This window comes from Strongylocentrotus purpuratus, unplaced genomic scaffold (genome assembly GCF_000002235.5).
Source record: "Strongylocentrotus purpuratus isolate Spur 01 unplaced genomic scaffold, Spur_5.0 spur5_scaffold_6, whole genome shotgun sequence".
Classification (NCBI taxonomy): Eukaryota; Metazoa; Echinodermata; class Echinoidea; order Camarodonta; family Strongylocentrotidae; genus Strongylocentrotus; species Strongylocentrotus purpuratus.
In genome coordinates, this window is record NW_022145612.1 from 37,646,572 (window position 1) to 37,668,133 (window position 21,562).

The following is a 21,562-nucleotide window of genomic DNA, read 5'->3' on the forward strand; positions in this document are numbered from 1 at the left end:
GTCCAAAACAGCTTAGTACAAAAATGTTACTTCCTTTTTACTACTAACCATAGAACAGCGATTAACTTCTGGACAATTTATTTCAAAATGCATTGCCAGAACTCAATAACAATAATGAAATGATTATTTGAATGATTACTTGAACAGATTGTTTAACTGAGTTGTTGTGTTCTTTCCTTTACAGGGAGCTACTGGCCCACCAGGACAGCAGGGACCCCCTGGTCTGGGTGGAGAATCTGTAAGTATCAAGCTTTTGTCCTCTACTATATGATAAAACTTGAACCGAAATTTTCTAACAAATTCAATTTTCATTTTAATAGGTAGATGATGTGCCGAAATACGTCAGTCAACCTGTCAAATACTTGTTATGTTCTTATCTACAGTATATAGCATTGAAGCTTTTTAATTGACCGCTATTTCTTGAAGATTTCATAACTCTCTTAAATTTTGCCATTTTAAACATGTTCAAAGGAGATTTACCTTTCACTCTATCTGCAACCATGCAAACAATTTTATTTTTAAGTAAATTTGTACATATTGCAAAACACTGTTTTACGAATCGTGACATGTGAAATTTCTGGTATTATATTTTCCATGAATTGTTTATGTTTTGGATTAACTACAATGCATGTTCTTCCTTGTTTTATTTTTCCTGTAGGGAATCAGCGGATCTCGTGGTGCCCCTGGATCACCAGGAACCCGTGGAGAGGCTGTAAGTTATGCCTTCGATACTAGATAGTATACCACTCCCTACCTATAATCAAGCCCTATTGATTCCTACACTACAGCCATTAACTTTCAATTGGCAGCTCGTAACATTGATAGTGATATATACTTTTATATGCGTTTGTATTCTTGCAAATGTTTATATTTCATATGTTCATCTCACTGTCTCTCTTATGTCAACTTCTGTCTTGCCCCCCCCCCTCTCTCTCTACCTCTCTGCACAACTTAATATGATATTTTTTTTGTAAAGCGTTTTATAGAAACGGGTTAGAAAACATATTGTATTAAGCGCTCTAGAAACATATTGTATTATTATAATAATCTTATCTCCCACTTCTCCCCTTTTCTCACTCTATATCTGTACACGCTCTCATTCTCTCCCCATCCTCCCTTTCTCTCACCTCCCTTCCCTCTATACTCCCCTCTCCCCCACCTTCTCTTCTCCCCTCTCCCTTCCCTCCCTCCTCCCATCTTGCCCTCTCACCTTCTTGTACATGACAGGGCGAAGAAGGAGAACCAGGAGCAGCCGGACAGGTTGGACTTCCAGGATCCCAAGGAAGGCGTGGAGATGATGGACCTCAAGGACCCGGCGGTATTGCAGGACTACAGGTGACACATGCCATCCCCTTTCTAAAATTTTGATATTTCTTGTTTGATTAACGACCTCTTTTCGTATCGCTACCATGACAATTATTGAATGGATATATCAAGATATTCGTTGGTGGGGCTCGCTTAAAGCTCACAAAATCCCTGAATAAGTTAATAAATGACATTTGACTTGGCACACTGGACTGACAAAATGAACATCAGAACAAATTTCTCACGCATCGAAACTTGTGTCCTACCTACAACTTCTAATGTTGATAACTTTTCAGCGTTCTTCTGAGCGTTCTTTTGAAAAGGGTAAAGAGTGCGGGCATTATGTTAGACCTGTTGGTCATAAAAGTTGTCCAAGAGAACCCACGTGTATTGTCTTTACTAAGCCAAGGAGATATTGATAGTTCACCATTAATCAGTTTGACATGATATTGTTGTACACAAAGGCCTATCGCAAAAGTTATGCACATTATGATTATACATTGGTTATTTATATTTTTTCTTTAATTTTCTGTTTATGTGATATATAGGGACAAACAGGAATGGATGGTAACACCGGAGCTCGTGGATCCCGTGGAGACCGCGGACCCATTGGACAAACTGGAACCATGGGAGCTACTGGCGAAGTTGTAAGTATCAACATATTAAGTTTTCTCGTAAAATGCATTTATTGATGTCATTCACTCTTCTCTGCTAATAACACTTCGCCAAAATGTTGTTCACGCTGACAAATTAGCCGACTGCAATGAAGCTATGCAAGATCTTCTCCAAACGAATATTTTCCTCGACAGTCTGAAATGCTAATAAGATTGTGTGGTCTTCCAACAAGGGCAAGTTAATCTACAAATAAGAAATATAAATGTTTTATTTTAAAATTAGTTATTAAGTGGTGAAGAGGGCTACAAACGAGAAACTATTTCGAAATTATGTAGACCTGGGGGGGGGGGGGGCGTTTCATGAAACAGTTAGTCTAATATCATTTTCACCGACAATTTAGTCAGCACTGACTAAGTTTGACCAATCAGAGGCCTGGAAAACAGTCGGTGACGATAGAATTGTCGGTAAAAATGATATTAGTCGGTGAAAACCACCGACTAATTGTTTCATGAAACGCGCCCCAGTATTTAGGGATGATGATGATGGCGATGATGGTGGTGATGATGATGACAGATTCCATTGCTTTGATGTCAATTTTCGGCAGTAAGTGATAATTTTGCTTACGTTTCAATCATCTTTGCCCGTTACAGGGAGAACAAGGTCTTCGTGGGGCTGCTGGACTTCAGGGTCCCGGTGGTCTTGTAGGAGAGCGTGGAGTTGATGGACGTGCTGGGCGACAAGGAGAAGTTGTGAGTATTAAAGCCCCACTGCACTACTTGTAGCTACTTGCGCCCTCTATATAGCAAACAATGCCTAATCGGTGACCGTTGGTACCCCATGATCCCCTTTTTTCTTATGTTAATTGAGAGCTGATTTGATGAGATACATCGGTCTGTTCAGCCACAGACAGTGATGTTCCAGCACCACAGTCAGTTATGATTCACACACATGGTCTTTACAGACTGAAGGAGGCCTAAGAAGAAGAAGAAGAAGATTGATGAGATAACCACCTGTCAGTGACCATGCAGGGAGGTCTAATCTCTCCTGGCCAAACTAGTGCAGATATGCTTTAAGGAGAAGTTCTTAATTGTCAGGAGAGCTAGAAATTTTTCATAAATCACATTGAGGGCTACATTACAAAGACATGCCAATGGCCCATACAAGGCGGGGGAAACAGTGTGTGCTGTGACAGTTTGTTTTTCGTGTTCATTGAATTAATGTAAAAGTAGAAAAGATTTAGTGCATATTGTTGATGAACTTAAAAAAGAAATATTTCTATCTCTGTCACCTGCTAATTCAATTTAAAGTACTTGTTCCAATCCTGGAGGTACAGTCTGTGATGAATTTTGAGAAAAATAAACTCGTTCCGTTTTTGTTCCAAAGGCAGTACCTAATGATGCTAAAATGCTATTTCACAATTGTCATTTTCTTATCTTGTCAGGGACTCACTGGATCAGGTGGTATCGGTGGACCTCCAGGACTCCGTGGACTACAGGTAAGATCACAAGCGAATTCTTCTATGATAAAGGAATTAACTAAAAAGTATCTAAAAACGCTTAAGAATTAAACATTTAGTTTAGTATGCATTATAATTGATATAATATCGGATTTGACATATTATTACAAGAAAAATAGTTGAGTTGAAATAAATATGTGAAAAAGGCTTTCCATTGGATGGATATCCTGCCCATGAGAAGTGAATAATTCGTTGGAGCTAAGAATGGCTACGCTTCTCTTTTCGAAATAGAAACAAGTACCGTTACGATGAATTGTTCTTCTATATGGAATATATTAATTATGCCTGGAATTTAGCAAGGAAACTAAGTCTCACATATTGTACAAAGGAAGGGTTACAATCAAAGAGTTACAACTAATGCATAAAATCATTTGATTTACTGCAACACTCTTTAGTGTGCTCAATAGACGGTGTCAGGACACTGAAGACATCCCAACTTAGAAATATTTGACTTTCGTCTAATAATGTTTTTTTTCCTTTTTTTTCTCTCTCTCTTTTTCTCTTGAAGTTGGAGTACTTATACTAAACATACTATGATTATGATTATAAAAATCGCAATTTCATTGTGGATGCAGAAATGCTATTCATTATTGTTGAAGTTGTTTTTGGCATGATTTAATTGTTTTCTTTTTTGCTCTTTTCAGGGACCTCCTGGACTCCGTGGAGGAGTTGGACCTACCGGATCAATGGGAGAGGATGTACGTGATTCCGTCTTGGTTTACAACCATTTGATTAATCGATAGAGAAATTGTTCTGTACCGTACTATACTAATGAAACCTTAAAACCATAACTTGATAGAAACATACAACACTATAAAGAAATATACAAAATAAAAGCTCATCGCTCTTTATCTTTATATATTAATAACTCCTGAAGACCGTTGTTTCTCCAAGAGAACAAGTTTGAAAACCCCAAAAACAAACAAAACAAAGCAAACCAATTTCAAAGGCGAAATAGATATTGGCTTTGGGTCTTTCACATGTAATAACACACTGAAGACCACTGCTTCACCCGAAACCTTGTTTAAGAACCAACTACAAATCGAAATCACATTTAGGTTGGACAGTCAAAATTTACCTAATAATTAAAAAAAAAAACTTTATCCCTTGGCCTTGCAGTATTAATAACTTCTGTTCAGTGCTTCACCAACGAACTTATGTCAGAACCAATACCAATCTGATTACAGATGACTTTGTGCCTTACAATAGTAATACGTCCTGAATGATAATGCTGTACCAAAGTACTTGTGTTACAACCAACGAAAACATCTCAAGACATGTAAATTTACTTACACACTATAAGATAATGGTAAAATTAAAATTTAACGTTTTCTTTCCTGCAATTTAGGGTGATCCAGGTGTTTCTGGACAGCAAGGATCCTCTGGAAGGACTGGAGAGCGAGTAAGTGAGGTTTTCATTGTGATAACTATCTATTTTAATGATTAATATGATGATAACTTTTGGTATTAATTTAATTGACAGTATTATAGAGAAGTATTGGAAGAAAAAAAGAAGACAATTTACATGAATGTTTTTTGGAATTTGCGGATTTTTGTTGATGTTTTGGGGATGGTTTCCAGTAATTAGATTATATAATAATTACAATTCTTCAGCAATGTCCATCAATTCTTTTTTCTTTGTTTGTCTGTAGGGAAGCCAAGGACCACCTGGACCCACCGGACCTGGTGGAGGACGAGGACAAAATGTAAGTTACAAACTGCTTCACGCTTTAATAATATACATTTTTCACATAAAGAAAAAAAAGAACAAATTCTGGACATGTCTGTTAAAGGGATAGTTGAGTTCTGTTTTCAGACTGCAAATGCCTTCACAGTGCATGGTTGTTGCTCTTATTCTTTTCTATGACATTTCTAGTGCCCTTTTTGAACCTCAAATGTTTATGAAGGTAATTTCAGACCCCAAAATGTGTGAAGTTTAGCTAATACGATCATACCAATTCAGCTCCACTTTCAACAAATACGATGACCGTTAATTAATTAATTACTAAATAACATATATATAAATTAATATATAACAATACATGGGCCGGCTGGTCGTGTGTAATATAACCCACACGAAAAAGCCCCCCCCCCCCCCCCAAAAAAAAAAAAAAAACAACATCGGCATTGGCTGAAATACAACGTAAAAGGCGCTATTTCGTTTTTTTCAGCGGCTTTTTTCAAATCATTGAATATTTGTGGTGGTACACAAATATTACAAATGGTTATATGTATGGATATTCAGCCGTTTCTGAACCGATTTTGATCAAACAAAAATGATTTTGTCATTTAAATTGTAATTTCTTTAAAAATTGACACTCAGTTTTTCATTATCTCACAAAAAAATTATTTTGTGTAGCGCCCTCTGCAACAGAACTCAACTATCCCTTTAAGAGAGATGTGTACGTCTTTACTGTGATAAAAATATGCACATAATTCAATGTATGTACTTATGTGCTTACATCTGAATAAAGCCTACAGGAGGGAAAACTATAGGAAGTTACCAAATGTTATAAACTTTGTAGGCCTACGTTATAGTTGTATATCAACAATGGTGATGACCTTTTTCCTTTTCGGAGTAGGATCTACCTGTATTCGAAATAGCTTTCGTCATGCTTTAAACAGTTGAATATAAGTATAGACTTGAGATGTGTTCCGTCACAGATTTAAATTTGTATTTCTCTCTCTCAAAATTGTAGGGAGAGAGTGGAGGACCAGGAGAGAACGGACCTGATGGAGCTCAGGGAACACGCGTAAGTACCTTAACACCTTGTCTTGTGTTTATCAGGATTCTTGGTCCACGACTTCGATCTTCTCTATTCGGAGTTACTCATAAACAGTTACCATTCGCATATAAATGTATTTTATACGTTATCAGTCGTCCATTAGCTCCTCATAGCTTAGGCATAATTTGTGAGTTCTCAAAGTCTTCCCGGAGGCATATATACATTTTTTGTTGACATCCACAGTACAATCGTGGATAAATTACTACCGACAGTGTTAGCAGTTTTAATCTGGAGTTGAGTCCACTACAAATTCTAAAAGATTCTACTCCAAAGAAATGTTTTGAATTAGTTTCGTAGAAGTAGATTCCACAATTTCCACTCAAAGATGAAGTGATCCCTTATATCACCCCAAACGAGTAGATCGAATTTCCATTTAGAGAGCTGAATTGTTTACCATTACCAATGTGACAATTCAAACTGAGTATTCAGATTTATGTTGGTTGGGTGGTTAGCTAATACCTGAGCGCTAAAAGAGCATAATATGCCCATGCGTGTAAGTACGCAGCTGTGCGGGGACCAAGGGACTTTCGAGTTTCGTGAATATTAAGCCTGAACAGAGGACAACAATTGCACATCGACTTGGGTTGGAACCTGGGACCTCCCGGTTATGAGACCACTTCTCAGCTCTGGATGAAGGGTACACCAGTAGTAACTAACATCCTTGTTTTCGTTTTATTATCCAGGGTATCCTCGGAGAGAAGGGATCAGGAGGACCTCGCGGAATCCCTGGAAATCCCGTAAGTTATTCGGTTTTATCAATCTCATTTATAATTATAAATAAAACTAGACAATATAATCCGAAACTGTACAACAATCCTGTCATGACTATGCAGTACGATGTTACTGAAAGATTTTTTTTTTAACATAGTGGCGCTATCTAATGGGCTTATTGTATAAAGCACCTCTACTGATTTTTTTCGTTCAAATATCCTTCGTATGTATCTTGAGATATTACACGACACACACCAAATGCCACTAGTTCGGTTTTGTTGGTGATACAGTGAACATTATTGAATATGATATTTATCGTTCTATTTTATAACTCCATAATTCGATCAGCAAATATTAATCATTACTAATATTTGCCAGCTTAGATGTGAATGTAGGATGGTGAGGACTGTTTTGGTAAAGATTCTTTGTATTAATTTTCTTCATATTTTCTTACTTCTTTCATATTTTCTCAAAAGATGGAAGGGTATAGAGCCTTTTTTGTTATAACAAAGTTGTTTGATGGATTTCTTTAACAACAACAATTAAAAATATTACAAATTAGGAAGGTTTGTGAGTGCTTTTTCGAAAATACAAAGTCCATTTGTGTTTGATGTAGGGTCCAGGAGGAGCTCCCGGTGAACGTGGATCAGCAGGTAACCCAGGAGAGAAGGGAGAGGCCGGACCATCAGGTGTTCAAGGACGTTCAGGACGTGTTGGACAAGCTGTAAGTTTGATTTGATTTGATTTGATTTGATTTGATCATCATTCCTAATTTGATGCGTAGGACGTCTTGGAGCTATTGTACTTTTAGATGTAATATGATTTGATTTGATTTGATTTGATTAGATTCGATTTTAACATCTGTAACAAGTTCGTAGCTAGTCTGAGGTGAAGGAATTTTTTTACCTTTTGGAAGCTTGATTTTATTTTATTTTATTTGAGTTGCATTATTCTCATGTTCTTTAAAAATACACAGAAATATGAAAAGCATTATTTGTAGATGAGCTTTATACCATTTTTTTTTATATTGAACACCTGATTACAGCATAGTTTAAACGCTCATCGAGACCATCCCTATTATAAAATTAACAGGTACAACCAAGTTTGCATCAAGACATAGTGTACAATATTTTTACACCAAAATAATGTGTCGAAATGGGTGTTCATCACATTCTTTAGTCTACTCAGAATTATCCCTGAATTAGTACGTCCTAAAAAATCTCCCCCTCTTCTGCCTTTTTTTTCATTTCTAGGGTCAGCCCGGAGCCCGTGGATCTCGTGGAGAGACCGGTCTTGAAGGATCAGTCGTAAGTATCGTCCTAAACACGACACCAAACCAAGAAGGAAAACAAAAACACTGCAAAATATATTTAATTTCATAATTCATCTTAAACCATCTTTAATTACAGACCACATTGTTTACATCATTTAATTATATATACATGTCTGCAGTGAAACCGACTAATTCAATTTTGATTTTTCATTTTTGTAATCGTATCTACCTATGACATCTCAAGATGTGATTGGATTTAATTCCGTGGGTTTGGATTACTTACTATATCACCTGTCAATATATATTTGTCTGTTTTGTTAACTTGATTTTTTCATAACCGATCTCCAACTTCAACAATACCTCAATACGCCATTTTGTTTCATGTGTTCCGTTTGGTTTGCAAAACATGTTTTTAATACACGATTCCGTTCAACAGGGACCTCTCGGAAGCCCCGGTATGAACGGACCTACAGGAGCTCGTGGTGAAATGGTAAGTTGCAATGGTTTTCCCCGTTGCCATTCACTTTATCAGGACAACAATGGAGTTGCCAATTTGGCAACATGAACAGTTTTAAGAATATTGTGGTGACGGTTTTGATGTGATTTTTTGAATAGACGATTTGACGAACACATATTCGATATTTAGATATGTGCCATTAATCGTACGGATTTAATTTGAAAATGTACAGCGATAATAACCCAATAGCTATTCTTTATAGTTTGTGAATTTCTTATGTTTCTTCCATATAAAAGCCGATTTGTATCACGTGTAATATAAGTGCTGTCAATGAATTCAGACAAATTTGATAGACCACATCCCCCCTAAAATATACTTCGTAAAGTGCACCATTTTAAATTTCTTGTTATCTAGGGCCCAACTGGAAACTCTGGAAATAATGGAAAGACTGGAGATCTTGGACAACAGGTAAACATAATCATTCTTTCGTTAATAGTTATTCAGGGTTGCATTATCAGTGTCGATGTCTTACCAAGCTAGGGTCCTGCAATTGTACATTGACATTCAAACATTTGCCAGGCACCAACTTAAGCTCCATTATGCTATGAAGTAGACACCAGGCAAGGATCGAATCCTGGACCAACATGTATATGAGAGATAATAACCATTTATCACTGTTAGTTTGAGTTATCATATGCCTTGTTATCAATCTCCTTCTTCTTCTTCTTCTTCTTCTTCTTCTTCTTCTTCTTCTTCTTCTTCTTCTCCTTCTTCTATTTCTTCCTCTTTTACTTCTCCTCCCTCTCCTCATCCTCTATCTTTTTGTCTTCTTCTCCTGCTTCCTTCTCTTCTCCATACTTCTCCTTCTTATGATATTATTAATAATCAAATTTGTCCATCAATACCATGATAATAATCATCTTCATCATCAGCATCGCCATACTGGACCCGTTGGTAGAACGGCCGTGCTGCACTGGCACAGCTGAGCAGGGCGATCCATCCAACGTTATTTTCTCATGCTATCATGTACAGTATGTTGTTATTTATATGTTTTCATATTTGGTAAATAAAATAAAATAAAATAAAATAAAATAAAATCCTTCTCTTCCTCCTTCTTATTCTGTTTGTAGGGATCTCGAGGACCTCAGGGTAACCCCGGATTAATGGGAGAGCGTGGTATCGAAGGACTTCAGGGACCAACAGGAGCTTCAGGAGAATCTGGCCGTCCTGGCAACATGGTGCGTGGTCGTCGTCCATTTCATTTTCCGTTTCATTTAGTTCAAATTTCTGGGGGACGGGTAGGGGTGATGTGTGCAAGGACGAACTAAAATGCGACATTCTCACTGAGGGGGGGGGGGGGGTTAATGCTTGAATATGCACATTATTACACTTCATCTTTTTTACTATTTACTCTATTCATCGATACATGTGGCATATTTTAGTAAGGCTGAACGAATAATCAATATGCTCAGGTAGATAATGAAAAGAATGGGCATGTTAAATTTCGACTCTTTCGAGCAAAAAACATGTATTTATGTAGAGAAATAACCGAATGTACACTGCTAGAAATATTGGGTAAGTTTGTATAATTATGTGAAATTAAGCAGCCACGAAACATTTTGAACTTTCATTTGTGAATGTAAAATCAGAATATATTGACAATCAAATTACTATTTTTGTTTACCTTAGGGACCCCGTGGACCCGTTGGAAACAGTGGATCCCCAGGAACTCTCGGATCAGGCGTGAGTATACAAATTACCAATCACTTTTGGCCACAGAAATTCACATTCGCGAAATAAGTATTTGTATAGCTAGATTGCCCTTATACAGACAGAAAATTGCCGAAAGCGTCCTGCTTTAGTGATTATCAAGACAAGTGCTATTCTTTTTTTAACAATGTGTAATAAACAAACTCCGCTCTGCCTCGGATAAAATGGCGGGATTTAAAGAGGAGCAATGAACACAAACAATCATTTATATATTGTGAGAAGTCATGAAATCACCACTAATACATTTTTTACACATTCAAAATGATTAGCGATCAAATATAAGTAATGATATAATGATTGTGTGTCAAGGCTCCCACGGAAGTCGAATTAAAGTTGAAGTAACTTCATCGCGCACCGATTAAAAAAAAAATAGTTTCATTGCTGTGCTTGTACCTTTACTGCTCTTCTCAAAATAAGACTATACATTCATTTCGAGTGCAGTATCACGTTTTATACTAATATCATAGACGTACCGAATTGTAGAAGTATTATTTCGAGCTTATGTTAGAATACCCGTATGAAACGCTAAACATTGAACACACCTCTAGCTAAAACAATGGTGATTGGTCCCTTATTGGAGACATGCAAGGCATTGTTTCACGAAACCGTCATAAGTACAACTTCACCGTTATCCCATTCAAAGACGTATTAAGTTTAGTACACATGCACGCTTTACTGGGTTGTTGGAAAACTTGTGCTAACGGCAGTTTTGTGAAACGCTGACATGTTCGCTCAGTGAGCTCGTCATACCCATGCGGTGGCTATGATTTCTTGATCTTCTTCTTTTCTAGGGTCTTGGCGGATTGACTGGACCCACCGGACCTGCTGGACCCGCTGGACGACCCGTGAGTCTTCGTCTTTGAAGTTGACCCTATGTACATTGTCTACCATAAAAACAAACTAAATAAAACTATCTTCCCTCTTTTCATGAAATGATTATGACAATATGATTTATTTTTGATAGAAAAAGTTGAATCTTCTCAGAACACCACGGATCGAACGTTATCGATCAATCTTTATTGATCTGTAAAGTTCTGAGAAGACGTAGATTTTATCTTTCAAGAATAAATCACATTTTCGCAATCATAAATTTCATAAAAAGAGGTAAGAAAAAATAATTCCAACTTCACGGGGGACAGTGTATACTTTCTTAATGTACAGGAGATGTAACCCAATTTGGGGGAGTCATAAGTTAATAGGAATCACTTCTTTTCGAGTGGAAATTCATATTTGGAGTGGATTCCACTGTACTCTGAAGAGTGAAAAGGATTCAAGGCCCAAGTAAGTGACCCCCTAATTATGACGTCTACAACGAGTGAATTTGAAGCTTTGAAGCTTTGGGATAATCGAAATTGAAAATAAACCGACTAAATCTTGCTGAATATCACTGAATATGACATGCACCGCACACATAATATAATATATGGGGGTAAACAAGAATATGCCTTGAATGTTGGGTCCAAGCTTTTCGTCCTTTTCGAGAAAGCTCGCCAATTATGCTTTACCAACCAGGACTTACCTATCTCTTTGAAAACTTTATTTTATCTTCAGGGATCCGAGGGAGCCCCAGGAAACCCTGGAAATGACGGACTTCGTGGAGATGATGGAGGCAAGGGACCTAATGGCGCCCAGGGAGCTCGTGGAATTTCTGGAAGCAACGTAAGTAATCCCAAAAGCACCTCCAGTTTTGTAGGTGTCTATCGTTTGTACACCTGTTCGAAGATTGTCATTGTACCCTGTTTATCCTTTTCGTGATATCATTTTAAAGTGTTCTATTGATCAAAGACTTTTCCTTTAAAAATGGCCACACTGGTCCTTATATTACGCACTAAGAAATAAAGGTGCAATTGGAGTGCATATTTGCATCCACCTGCGTGTATTTGGCAGAGGGTGCTGCTAACGTAGCATAATTGTATCTTTTTAGTTGGCACTGCTACGTTCATGAAATAAAAAGATATGCATCTGAAATAATAGACATGAGAAGAAAAACAAAAAAAGTTTACCAAAGCATGCAGGACATCTATTTATGAAGGAAGATCATCTAAAAATGCAACAAAAAAAATCATCAACATGGCATACAATGTATAACTGAAAGAAGGAATCCGAGGCTGAGACACGCCTATGACAACTTTTTGTTTTGTCCCTCAACAGGGCCGTGATGGAAAGGATGGCAAACCTGGAATTCCTGGAATGGAGGGATCTAGGGGAGATACAGGAGTAAGAGGATCGGAAGGTATCGCCGGCATCGCTGGACCTAGGGTATGTAGTTTTTCGATAAAAAAAAAAATCAAGTTAGACCCTTCTCTGTTGGTATCATTTCTGGAAATATTCACTTACATTTCTAGTAGTCGTCCTAGCGTCTTAATAGAGCGTTACGGTGTTGAGCCAAAATTACCACAAGGTTTTGTTGTAATGATGTTAACTTATAAACATGTATCGTTCATTTAAGGGCTAATTTATTCTCGAGCCCTACCCTTAGTATGGTTTCGTAGCATATCTCTACTTCTCTAATTAGTTCAAATGAAAACCATCTTTATATTGATCTTTTTTTTTCATTGAGATATTGTTGTTTTAAAAATGGGGGGGGGGGATGTTCGAATATTAAAACACATCGATCCATTTACCATGTCCATGTCGAAAATGCTCATTTTGTTGCAAAGCTCAGTATTGATAACGCTTCCCCATCTCTGTGAGTCTCTTTCGCTCTTTCTTCATAGGGTTATGTGTTATAGGCGACCGCTTGTGAGTTCGCGGTGTGAAAGAGCCTCACACTGAGACGCAGAAGCGTGATTATGCAATACTGTGCAGTTTCTTTCACCATAAGTAGTCGGGACATTTAAACTTCCTCAGTAACAAGTAGGCTCCATATCAAGATGATAACAATCCTCATTTAGGTACTTGTAGATATTGACTACATGTTTCTCATTCAAGCTCTCTGTGTTTCGCAAATACACAGAATAGATTATTTCATTTGGAAATATAAACAAATGACCTTTGATGTATATCTTGTCCCCAGGGAGTACTTGGTGCTCTCGGAGCCCAGGGAGAACGCGGACACCGTGGCAAGATTGGAAGCCAAGGATCCGTTGGAAGCCACGGAGAAGATGGATCTACTGGTCCAATGGTAAAGTAGACTACCTCCTCTATACTTAAAGACCAGGGGGGTGTTTCATAAAGCTGTTCGTAAAGTTACGCATGACTTTACGAACGACTTGTATATGAAAAGCCAAATGGGATGCTCAATCATTATTGATTATTATTTATTAAGTTGAACTGTGTAGATGTAGATTAACATTCTTATTATAACAACCATTTTTAATGCAAAGTATATTTTTTGCCATAATTTAATTGAGGTTATTGGAAATATCAGAAAAAACTTTGGGCATCGTATCTGGCACTTCATATACAAGTCGTTCGTAAAGTCATGCGTAACTTTACGAACTCTTAATGAAACACCCCCCAGGTCTATCCAATTAAAATACAACACTATATCAATGGAAAGCTGAATGAACGTAGAATACAAATATGAAGGAATAACATCTTTTTTCCCTTTCAGTATTGCACAAGAGCAAACTAAAATCTCATTTTCCATGCCCATCCAAGTTGGACGATATGAAACAAACAATAATCATAAAGTTTGAAAGTTGTAATCATTATTAAATTGGCGAATTAGTCATTTTATTTGTTATATACATCTGTAGGTCACATAAACAACAAAAACGAACCGCAAACTGAAGAGTACTCCTACTTAATTTCGCGTTATACAGTAATATTTAGTGCTTAAATTGACCATCAACTTCTTACAAGAGGCTTTATTTGCATCACATACTTCTCCAGATAAGGAGTGATAATTGCCAAATAACATGAAATAGAAACGGCGATCCCGAGAAAGTGTAGAGGTCAAAATGCACCATTTTGTTGTTGAAATGATAACCATGAATAACTAATTTGTGTATATGTTTTTTGTTTCGTAACAGGGTTCAGTCGGACCTGCTGGTCCTCGTGGAGAGACCGGTTCATCTGGACCTTCGGTAAGGATATCATCATCTTCGAAGGACAGTATTCATACGTTTCATAGAACTTTGTGTACCGAATCATTCTCCATCGAGAATTAAAATTTGAGTAGTGTTCAGCGTTGTTCAGCGGTTATTTTCATGATGACGTAAACAAAGGTTTAATTTTTTCTTTTTTTTCTTCTTAAAAGTTTAATATTTCGTGCAGGTCTGATGTCTTTGTAATATTTGTTTGTAATTTGTGTTGTACTATTACAGGGCCCCCGAGTATAACAATGTTTTACTCACTAATGTTGTTACCCTGGGTAAATAAAACAAAATAAATAAATAAATAAATAAAGAAAGTTATTTAAATTAGATGGATGTAAATAGATAGCGAACACTGAAATGTTATACGCTTCACAACGTGTGTATAACACAAAGCTAGGTAAATACGTGTAAGACAGTTTGTATAATATACAAATATACACTGCCTTGAGAGGTTCTGGTTAAAACTATGCGCAAGAGGTGACTCCAATAGTACTATTTGCTGAGGGGCGCAGCCCCGAAGCAAATGGTACTTTTGGAGTCACCGAGGCCCATAGTTTAACCAGTACCTCGAATAGAAGGCATGGTATATTTGTTTTATATCCTGCATCAAAAATTTATTTGAAAAAAAAAAAAAAAAAAATACATTTTTGGGAAAAAAAATTTAGAACAAAAAAATGTCAATTTTTATCTAAAAAGATTTAAAATATTTTGTTTTCATTAAATTAAGATTTGAAAAAAAAATTGATTCAATTCAAAAAAAAAATTCACATTTTTTTTTCAACTCCCCAAATAGTAAACCAAAATAGTACTCTCATATAGTACTTTCTAAAAATAGCTCAAATATTTTTGGTCATGTGACGAGCTCTCAACCAATCAGAAGCCAACAAATTTTGGATGCAGGATATAATATACATTATTACCCGTATCAGACATCTGAGCTGGTCATTTACAAAACCGTATTGCCCTAGTTTTCACTAGCAGGGGGACCGGAGGGGTATAATCTTTGTATTTTCCTTGGTCTCCCTGCGCGTATTGACTTTGCGTGTAGAGACGAGTGAAAATATACCTTGGTATTTTACACGGTCTCATCTTGTATTGACTGCGCCGTATTTTGTCATTTTCATTTGCATCTATTATGCGTACGAGAACCTGCGCACTTTGCGCGCACTCTATTGTGACGTAATAATCACACCAAATGCACACTGTTTGCAGTGTATCGAAATTGTGTCAAGCTTGTTTGACAAAGCTTGTTTGACAAAGTTTGTTCAGTTCTTGAGATTGTCATGGTGGATGTCTGTATTTGCTCTAGATGTCTGATTTGGATAACAATAAAAATATTGACTGGCTTTACTTTCGGGGGGATATCAGAAATATTGACCGCGCTAAGACCATATTGCCCTCGTCTTTCGACTCGGGGCAATATGATCTGAGCTTGGTCAATATTTCTGATATACCCCTCAAGGCCAGTCAATATTATATAAATGTAGCTGTCATGCATTTACTCGTTAAAAAGCCGCGGCTGTTTTTTTTTCCGCAGTTAACCGCTTTATATATGCATGAACTATCATAATTCATTGTTCAATGTTTTTTAACTGAACTCTTTACTCCCCAATATACTTCATATTATGGGATGATGATAGAATAATGTGAAGTCACAACATATTGCTCCGATTGTCTCATTTTCGCTCGCGTGAACATTGCCAGCGCAAACCACTGACCTCTACCTCCTACACGGATCATCGCACATTCCCATTCACTATACGTTACGTACTAAAAGGCTGTATTGTCTGACCGTTCATGAATATTCATGTTTTTGCTAAACTCGGCAAAATGTTTGCTTTTACTAAATGGAAAAATTACGGTGGGGGGTTGGATGAAATGGACAAAACGAAATAGGCAGAAGTGATCTATGATAATTCATGCTTTTTATGTTTCGTGTGCTCGACCTATAATCTTCAAATCGCTTGGTAAACTGAGTCCCAAGTTAGACTTGTTTCACATGTGTATTATAGGCAATGATGAGCTTGCAACCTATTTTGAAAAATTACGGTGGGTGAACTTTCAAAAGTCAATGAGACATGAGGGCTCCAATGAAAGAGCTAGTGATAACGTACGTCGGGGTGGATGTGCTTTTCGTTTAAACAAAAAATAAATTTTTAACGATTTTTAAAAAAAACGTCCATAGGCTAACATGTTAGGCTGCTGAATCTGACCATGCTCTGACGATAGGGGGTGTTGTGAAATGAGACTAAACGGAGCCATATGCAAGTTTGAAATGTTAGATTAAAAGTAAAATACTGTAATTCTGACCGTTGATGAAATCTGAGTGTTTTATTGAAAGTTTTGTCTTTCTTTTGACAGGGACACAAAGGACAAAATGGTATGCCCGGAGCACCCGGCGCTGGCGGAAAAGCTGTAAGTACATTTGATATGTTACCAGTTATCTTGTCACGTTTACAAAAAAAAATCATCAGACTGAGATACACATAACATAGCCATAGCTCGGCATTATAGTATAAACACAGTGGAATTCTCGATTACTTTATCTAATTTCTAAATCCAGGAATAAGTAATCTCGAAGGACTTCCATCTGCCATGCATGCATGGAACGGTAATCTTAATGTCCAGGCTTTTCTTAATCAAAATGTTTTTTGTTTTTTTGTTGGTGTTGTTGTCTGCTTGCAAGATCATAATAATTATGTCTGTTCTTTCATTGTTGAAGAACCAATAATCAATCAAATTGACTTTGTTTCTCTTTCGTACAGGGAGAATCTGGACCACGTGGAGAGCAAGGCTCTGATGGAGTTCGTGGTCTTCCAGTAAGTTAACCATCCTTGCTATTTTTTTTCTTTCTTATCAAGACTTTTTTTCTTCATCAAGGCCTTTCTGAACTAATGAAGAATTTAAGTGGTAGAAAGTGACAGCACCGGTACTACATGTTCTTTTTATAGACAAAAAATACAATGAAAGTAATTCTGATGAAGAGATAAGTTTAGAGGACATTATCTGTTGAGAGAAGTATTATAACGTCCCGGAAATATTGTAAAGAGATATCCAATTGTAAAGTACCCAGCATTATTCTTGTCTTCTTCGTTCACTCTCTTCTCGGGGCGAACTAAGAAAATAGATAAATCTGATTTTCAGAGCATGATTAACGAAATATTTTGATCTTATTCAGGGAAACAATGGAGCCAACGGAAAGAACGGAAAGGAAGGACCCCGTGGACCCCCAGGACTCCGTGGATCATATGTAAGCTATCGGGGAGGTCCTACTGTTTTGCTGCGAGGATTTATAAAATCATTCAATCCCCATTTCTCTTCACGTGTCTACAAAATCTTTCCGTAAAACTTGAATTACAATCCTGTAAACGGTTACAATTATTTGTACAGAACTATTATTTTGTATTCCTTTTACAGATATCTTTTCATGAATTAAGGAAACGAGGAGGGGGGGGGGGCATTTTAACGTCACCCCGTTATTCTGCATATAATTCTTTCTTTTTTAACGTCATATAGTCTCCAGGGACTTCTGAGGCAATCCTTAAATTAATAAAACTGAAAACAAATAAATATACCTAAAAGAAAAAATATATTGGAGCTAAGAATAAGAAATAATTCATAGAAACTTGTTCTACTTATGCCTTTGCAACCGTTATCAAACCTGATGCTTTTGTATGCTTAGGTTTTCGACAAGTAGAAATAGTATATTCCTGTTGTTATGAAGTTACCATAGAATAGCCCTACCCCCGCCCCCGTCACACTAGATTCCATTATTAAATTGTAATCGTTTTTTTCTTTTTCCATTGGTAGGGTACTCGTGGAGAGCGTGGAACCTATGGAACCGAAGGACCACCCGGACCACCTGGACCTCCCGGACCTCCTGTAAGTAGACCAGGATCTTGTTCGCATTGTCCTGGGCCCCGTATTATACAGATTCCTCCAATCAATCGCAAACTTACGAACTCATAGCTTTATACGGTAAAGAGTTGCAATAACTTTCAAAATTGGGATCATTTTAAAACCATCTCAACTGATTACGAGACGGGGATATGATATCACAAAAAAAGAATGGATAGATGTTACGTGTGCATGATCGTGTATAATCGCCTACACTTGGTCAAATTATGACATAGGGGTTCATATTTGCACCCCATAAACTGCACATTGACGCAATACTTAACAGTGATAACATTTGAAGAATTAGTCATTTGCCAAACTTGGTGTTTAACTTCAGAGACAATACATGAGTCCCTATCTTGAGTATATTCTATCCTATTTCCTTAAAAAGAGTTTGTGAATTATAAGCCTTGGTAATTTATGACTTTCCTGAATATATTTCTTGTTTCTAGCATTTTATTCTCCTAATGAACATCATTTCGTTTTTTTTCTTCTTTTCTTGTTACAGGGTGAAGTTCAAATGAGCGTGAGTTATTTCATTTGCTTAAAATTTAGTTTCCTCCTAAACTTTGATTTTAAAAAAGCCTTAGACCTTTGATATCTAGACATTTAAGCAGATAGTCTGGATTTTTATTTTACGGCAAATGTCAGATGTACTTCAAAAATTATTCAAGTTCGTCAACCAGATCAAACTTTCAAATATCTCTATTAAAATGTCCATTGTGAGAAAACATTCATACAAAACAGTAGGACCTTTATAGTCGTTTTTAAATCAATTGTTCAGCAAGTTGACTCAGAAATTGTTTATTAATTTCAAATTATATTTATGAATTCGAATAAACAATGAAAAAAAGACTAAAGACAAACAATACAAAAATGTGTTTCTTTCAGATATCATAATGGATCATTTTACTGAGATTCTAAATATACTGATCCATTATTATTGCTAAAACAGAAGACAATAGAGTAATCATCAATGCAAAGCAAGAAATGTGGGATTGTAATGGTTTTAAAGCACGAATAGGACAAGGGTAGCTATGGTCCAGAAAGAATGCATATAAAGAAAATAAAAACACAAACAACAAAACAGATATGAGAAGACTGAAATAATGGAGAGAAATATTTCATTTTCCATTCATAATACTGTATTATCGTTTTGTTTGTTATACCACAGGGATTTGCCTTCCAGCCACAACAATCTCAGCAATCAAAGGGACCAAGCCAGTACTCTCATTACGTAAGTAATCCATGAAGGTGATGTGCATGAACATTCGATATATATATATTCTTAATTTTCGAAATACGTTTCCCACGTAAATGCAAAATCAGACAAATTTGATATTAGCAGTAAAAAAAAATAGAGCTAATAAAATGAGAAGATTTTATACAACACATTTTTTTAAAGCAAATGGTATTTTAGTTTGGAGTCATATACAATTAACACATTCAAAACGAATATCGACTTTCCGACCACCGTTAAAAAAAAAAAAAAACTGATTTTACCGCTAATATCCGAATGTTGCTATAAGGGGCACATACAGGTTTTACGTTTATAAGGATACGGGTTAGTGTCTTTTAGGAAGCTTTGATCGTCCACATACATGTATGATCGATTTGTTTGCAGCATGTTTGTCGTTGTCATTATTTTTGTATTCATTATTATTTACTTATTTCGTCATCTATACAGTACCGTGACGAGATCCCCAAGACCGTTGAAGAACTGGACCGCACCAAGTTTGAGATGTACCTCGCCAAGTTCGAATTCCAGATCCAGAGCATGTACGCCCCCATCGGCAGCAGGGAAATGCCAGCACGCAGCTGCAAGGACCTCTTCAAATGCTTCCCCGATGCCCTTGATGGTGAGGGTCGAAAAATACTCATTATTTTACCAAATGTGATAACTATTTAAAAATCAGAAAGAAAATCATCCGTGAAAATTCTGACTATAGATTAATGTTACAATTCATAATTATGTCGCTTTCAGATCATACATCCTTGAATTCTGATGTTGGGTCAACATGTGTCCACCTATAATACAACTGGGACTCAATCCAGTGGTTCTAAAGGATTTATCTGAATCACTAATAGTCCCGCTTTCTGCATTTAATAAAAACATTATTTGGATAGGTCACATTAAGTTAGTTTATTATCTAATTTTTTCAACCACTACATCAACTTAAAAATATGAAAGCGATTTATTCGTTTTTATTGGACCTTCAAAGAAGTATAGTCCTTAATCGATGTGCATTACCAGTACTGTAGGACAATATTCAGATAATCAGGAAGGGTCGTCGTTAAGTGGAAACAACCTTACACACCTGTTTGCAAGTCATTTTTTCTTATCAAATTAAACCATCTGAGGAGGTTTGTGTAGTGCTGTTTTATTAATTTGTTTGTATTAAATAATCTTCTTTCTTGTCTTTTCTGTCTGAAAACTGGACGGATGAGCTATTTGACACCCCCTTTCTAGTGTTAACCAAACTGGATAAAGATATGACCTGTCTGATAGTAACAGTGGCCATTGGTATAATCTCCATCATAACATGTTTCAACTATTAATGCCATACCATATTTCTCTGTGTATTTTATTCTATTTTTCAGGTGATTATTGGATCGATTCTAACGAGGGTTCCGTCAAGGATGCCTACCTAGCTCAGTGCGTAAGGGACGGCGCAGATGGCAACCCAGAGACTTGCATCCACCCAAGATCAGCCACTGTAAGTCATTTCCCCCAAAACAATCACATTCCAACCTCAAATAACCTTAGCAGTTCCGTAGAAGAAACTGGATATTGAAATAACTGCCCCTTACCAAAAAGGCAGATTAGGCTGCACATAATCGATTTATGAGCCCTAGCTCTTCTTAATGAAGGTTTGATACATGGGTTGTAAAAATCTACCCGGGCCACGTGTATCCTTCATCCTTTAGTCTCTATGACCCGATGACAAAATTACAGATTCTTTGAACGATAATTGGTGAGGAACCCTACTAGAAACCCAGAAACACTAACGTTCAAAGTTCAAACATTGTCCTATGATGAAACCGTAATTATTTTATTTTTTGTTTCTTGTTTTTATAGATTTCCCGTGCTCCATGGTACCGTGGTAACTCAGGACACCACTACATCAGCCAGATGAACGGACTCGAGAAGGTACGGTAAACTTTAAAGGCTAAGAGAAGTAAGGGGTT

At 36.8% G+C, this 21,562-nt stretch overlaps 1 protein-coding gene across 1 annotated transcript in view; it reads left to right on the top strand.

Annotated features, from left to right (window-relative positions):
• The window catches only part of LOC575353 (collagen, 5 alpha fibrillar), a 59,866-nt gene that overhangs the window by 35,632 nt on the left and 2,672 nt on the right, over nucleotides 1-21,562 (top strand). The window contains exons 39-69 of the mRNA XM_030973023.1: nucleotides 185-238; nucleotides 659-712; nucleotides 1,228-1,335; nucleotides 1,854-1,952; nucleotides 2,571-2,669; nucleotides 3,362-3,415; nucleotides 4,081-4,134; nucleotides 4,785-4,838; nucleotides 5,089-5,142; nucleotides 6,136-6,189; nucleotides 6,906-6,959; nucleotides 7,550-7,657; nucleotides 8,187-8,240; nucleotides 8,643-8,696; nucleotides 9,078-9,131; nucleotides 9,794-9,901; nucleotides 10,353-10,406; nucleotides 11,225-11,278; nucleotides 11,985-12,092; nucleotides 12,585-12,692; nucleotides 13,450-13,557; nucleotides 14,411-14,464; nucleotides 16,838-16,891; nucleotides 17,242-17,295; nucleotides 17,655-17,726; nucleotides 18,287-18,358; nucleotides 18,882-18,899; nucleotides 19,548-19,610; nucleotides 20,061-20,232; nucleotides 20,975-21,090; nucleotides 21,453-21,524. Of these exons, the coding sequence (XP_030828883.1) occupies nucleotides 185-238; nucleotides 659-712; nucleotides 1,228-1,335; nucleotides 1,854-1,952; nucleotides 2,571-2,669; nucleotides 3,362-3,415; nucleotides 4,081-4,134; nucleotides 4,785-4,838; nucleotides 5,089-5,142; nucleotides 6,136-6,189; nucleotides 6,906-6,959; nucleotides 7,550-7,657; nucleotides 8,187-8,240; nucleotides 8,643-8,696; nucleotides 9,078-9,131; nucleotides 9,794-9,901; nucleotides 10,353-10,406; nucleotides 11,225-11,278; nucleotides 11,985-12,092; nucleotides 12,585-12,692; nucleotides 13,450-13,557; nucleotides 14,411-14,464; nucleotides 16,838-16,891; nucleotides 17,242-17,295; nucleotides 17,655-17,726; nucleotides 18,287-18,358; nucleotides 18,882-18,899; nucleotides 19,548-19,610; nucleotides 20,061-20,232; nucleotides 20,975-21,090; nucleotides 21,453-21,524 (2,295 nt within the window). The remainder of the gene's footprint in view (nucleotides 1-184; nucleotides 239-658; nucleotides 713-1,227; nucleotides 1,336-1,853; nucleotides 1,953-2,570; nucleotides 2,670-3,361; nucleotides 3,416-4,080; nucleotides 4,135-4,784; nucleotides 4,839-5,088; nucleotides 5,143-6,135; nucleotides 6,190-6,905; nucleotides 6,960-7,549; nucleotides 7,658-8,186; nucleotides 8,241-8,642; nucleotides 8,697-9,077; nucleotides 9,132-9,793; nucleotides 9,902-10,352; nucleotides 10,407-11,224; nucleotides 11,279-11,984; nucleotides 12,093-12,584; nucleotides 12,693-13,449; nucleotides 13,558-14,410; nucleotides 14,465-16,837; nucleotides 16,892-17,241; nucleotides 17,296-17,654; nucleotides 17,727-18,286; nucleotides 18,359-18,881; nucleotides 18,900-19,547; nucleotides 19,611-20,060; nucleotides 20,233-20,974; nucleotides 21,091-21,452; nucleotides 21,525-21,562) is intronic.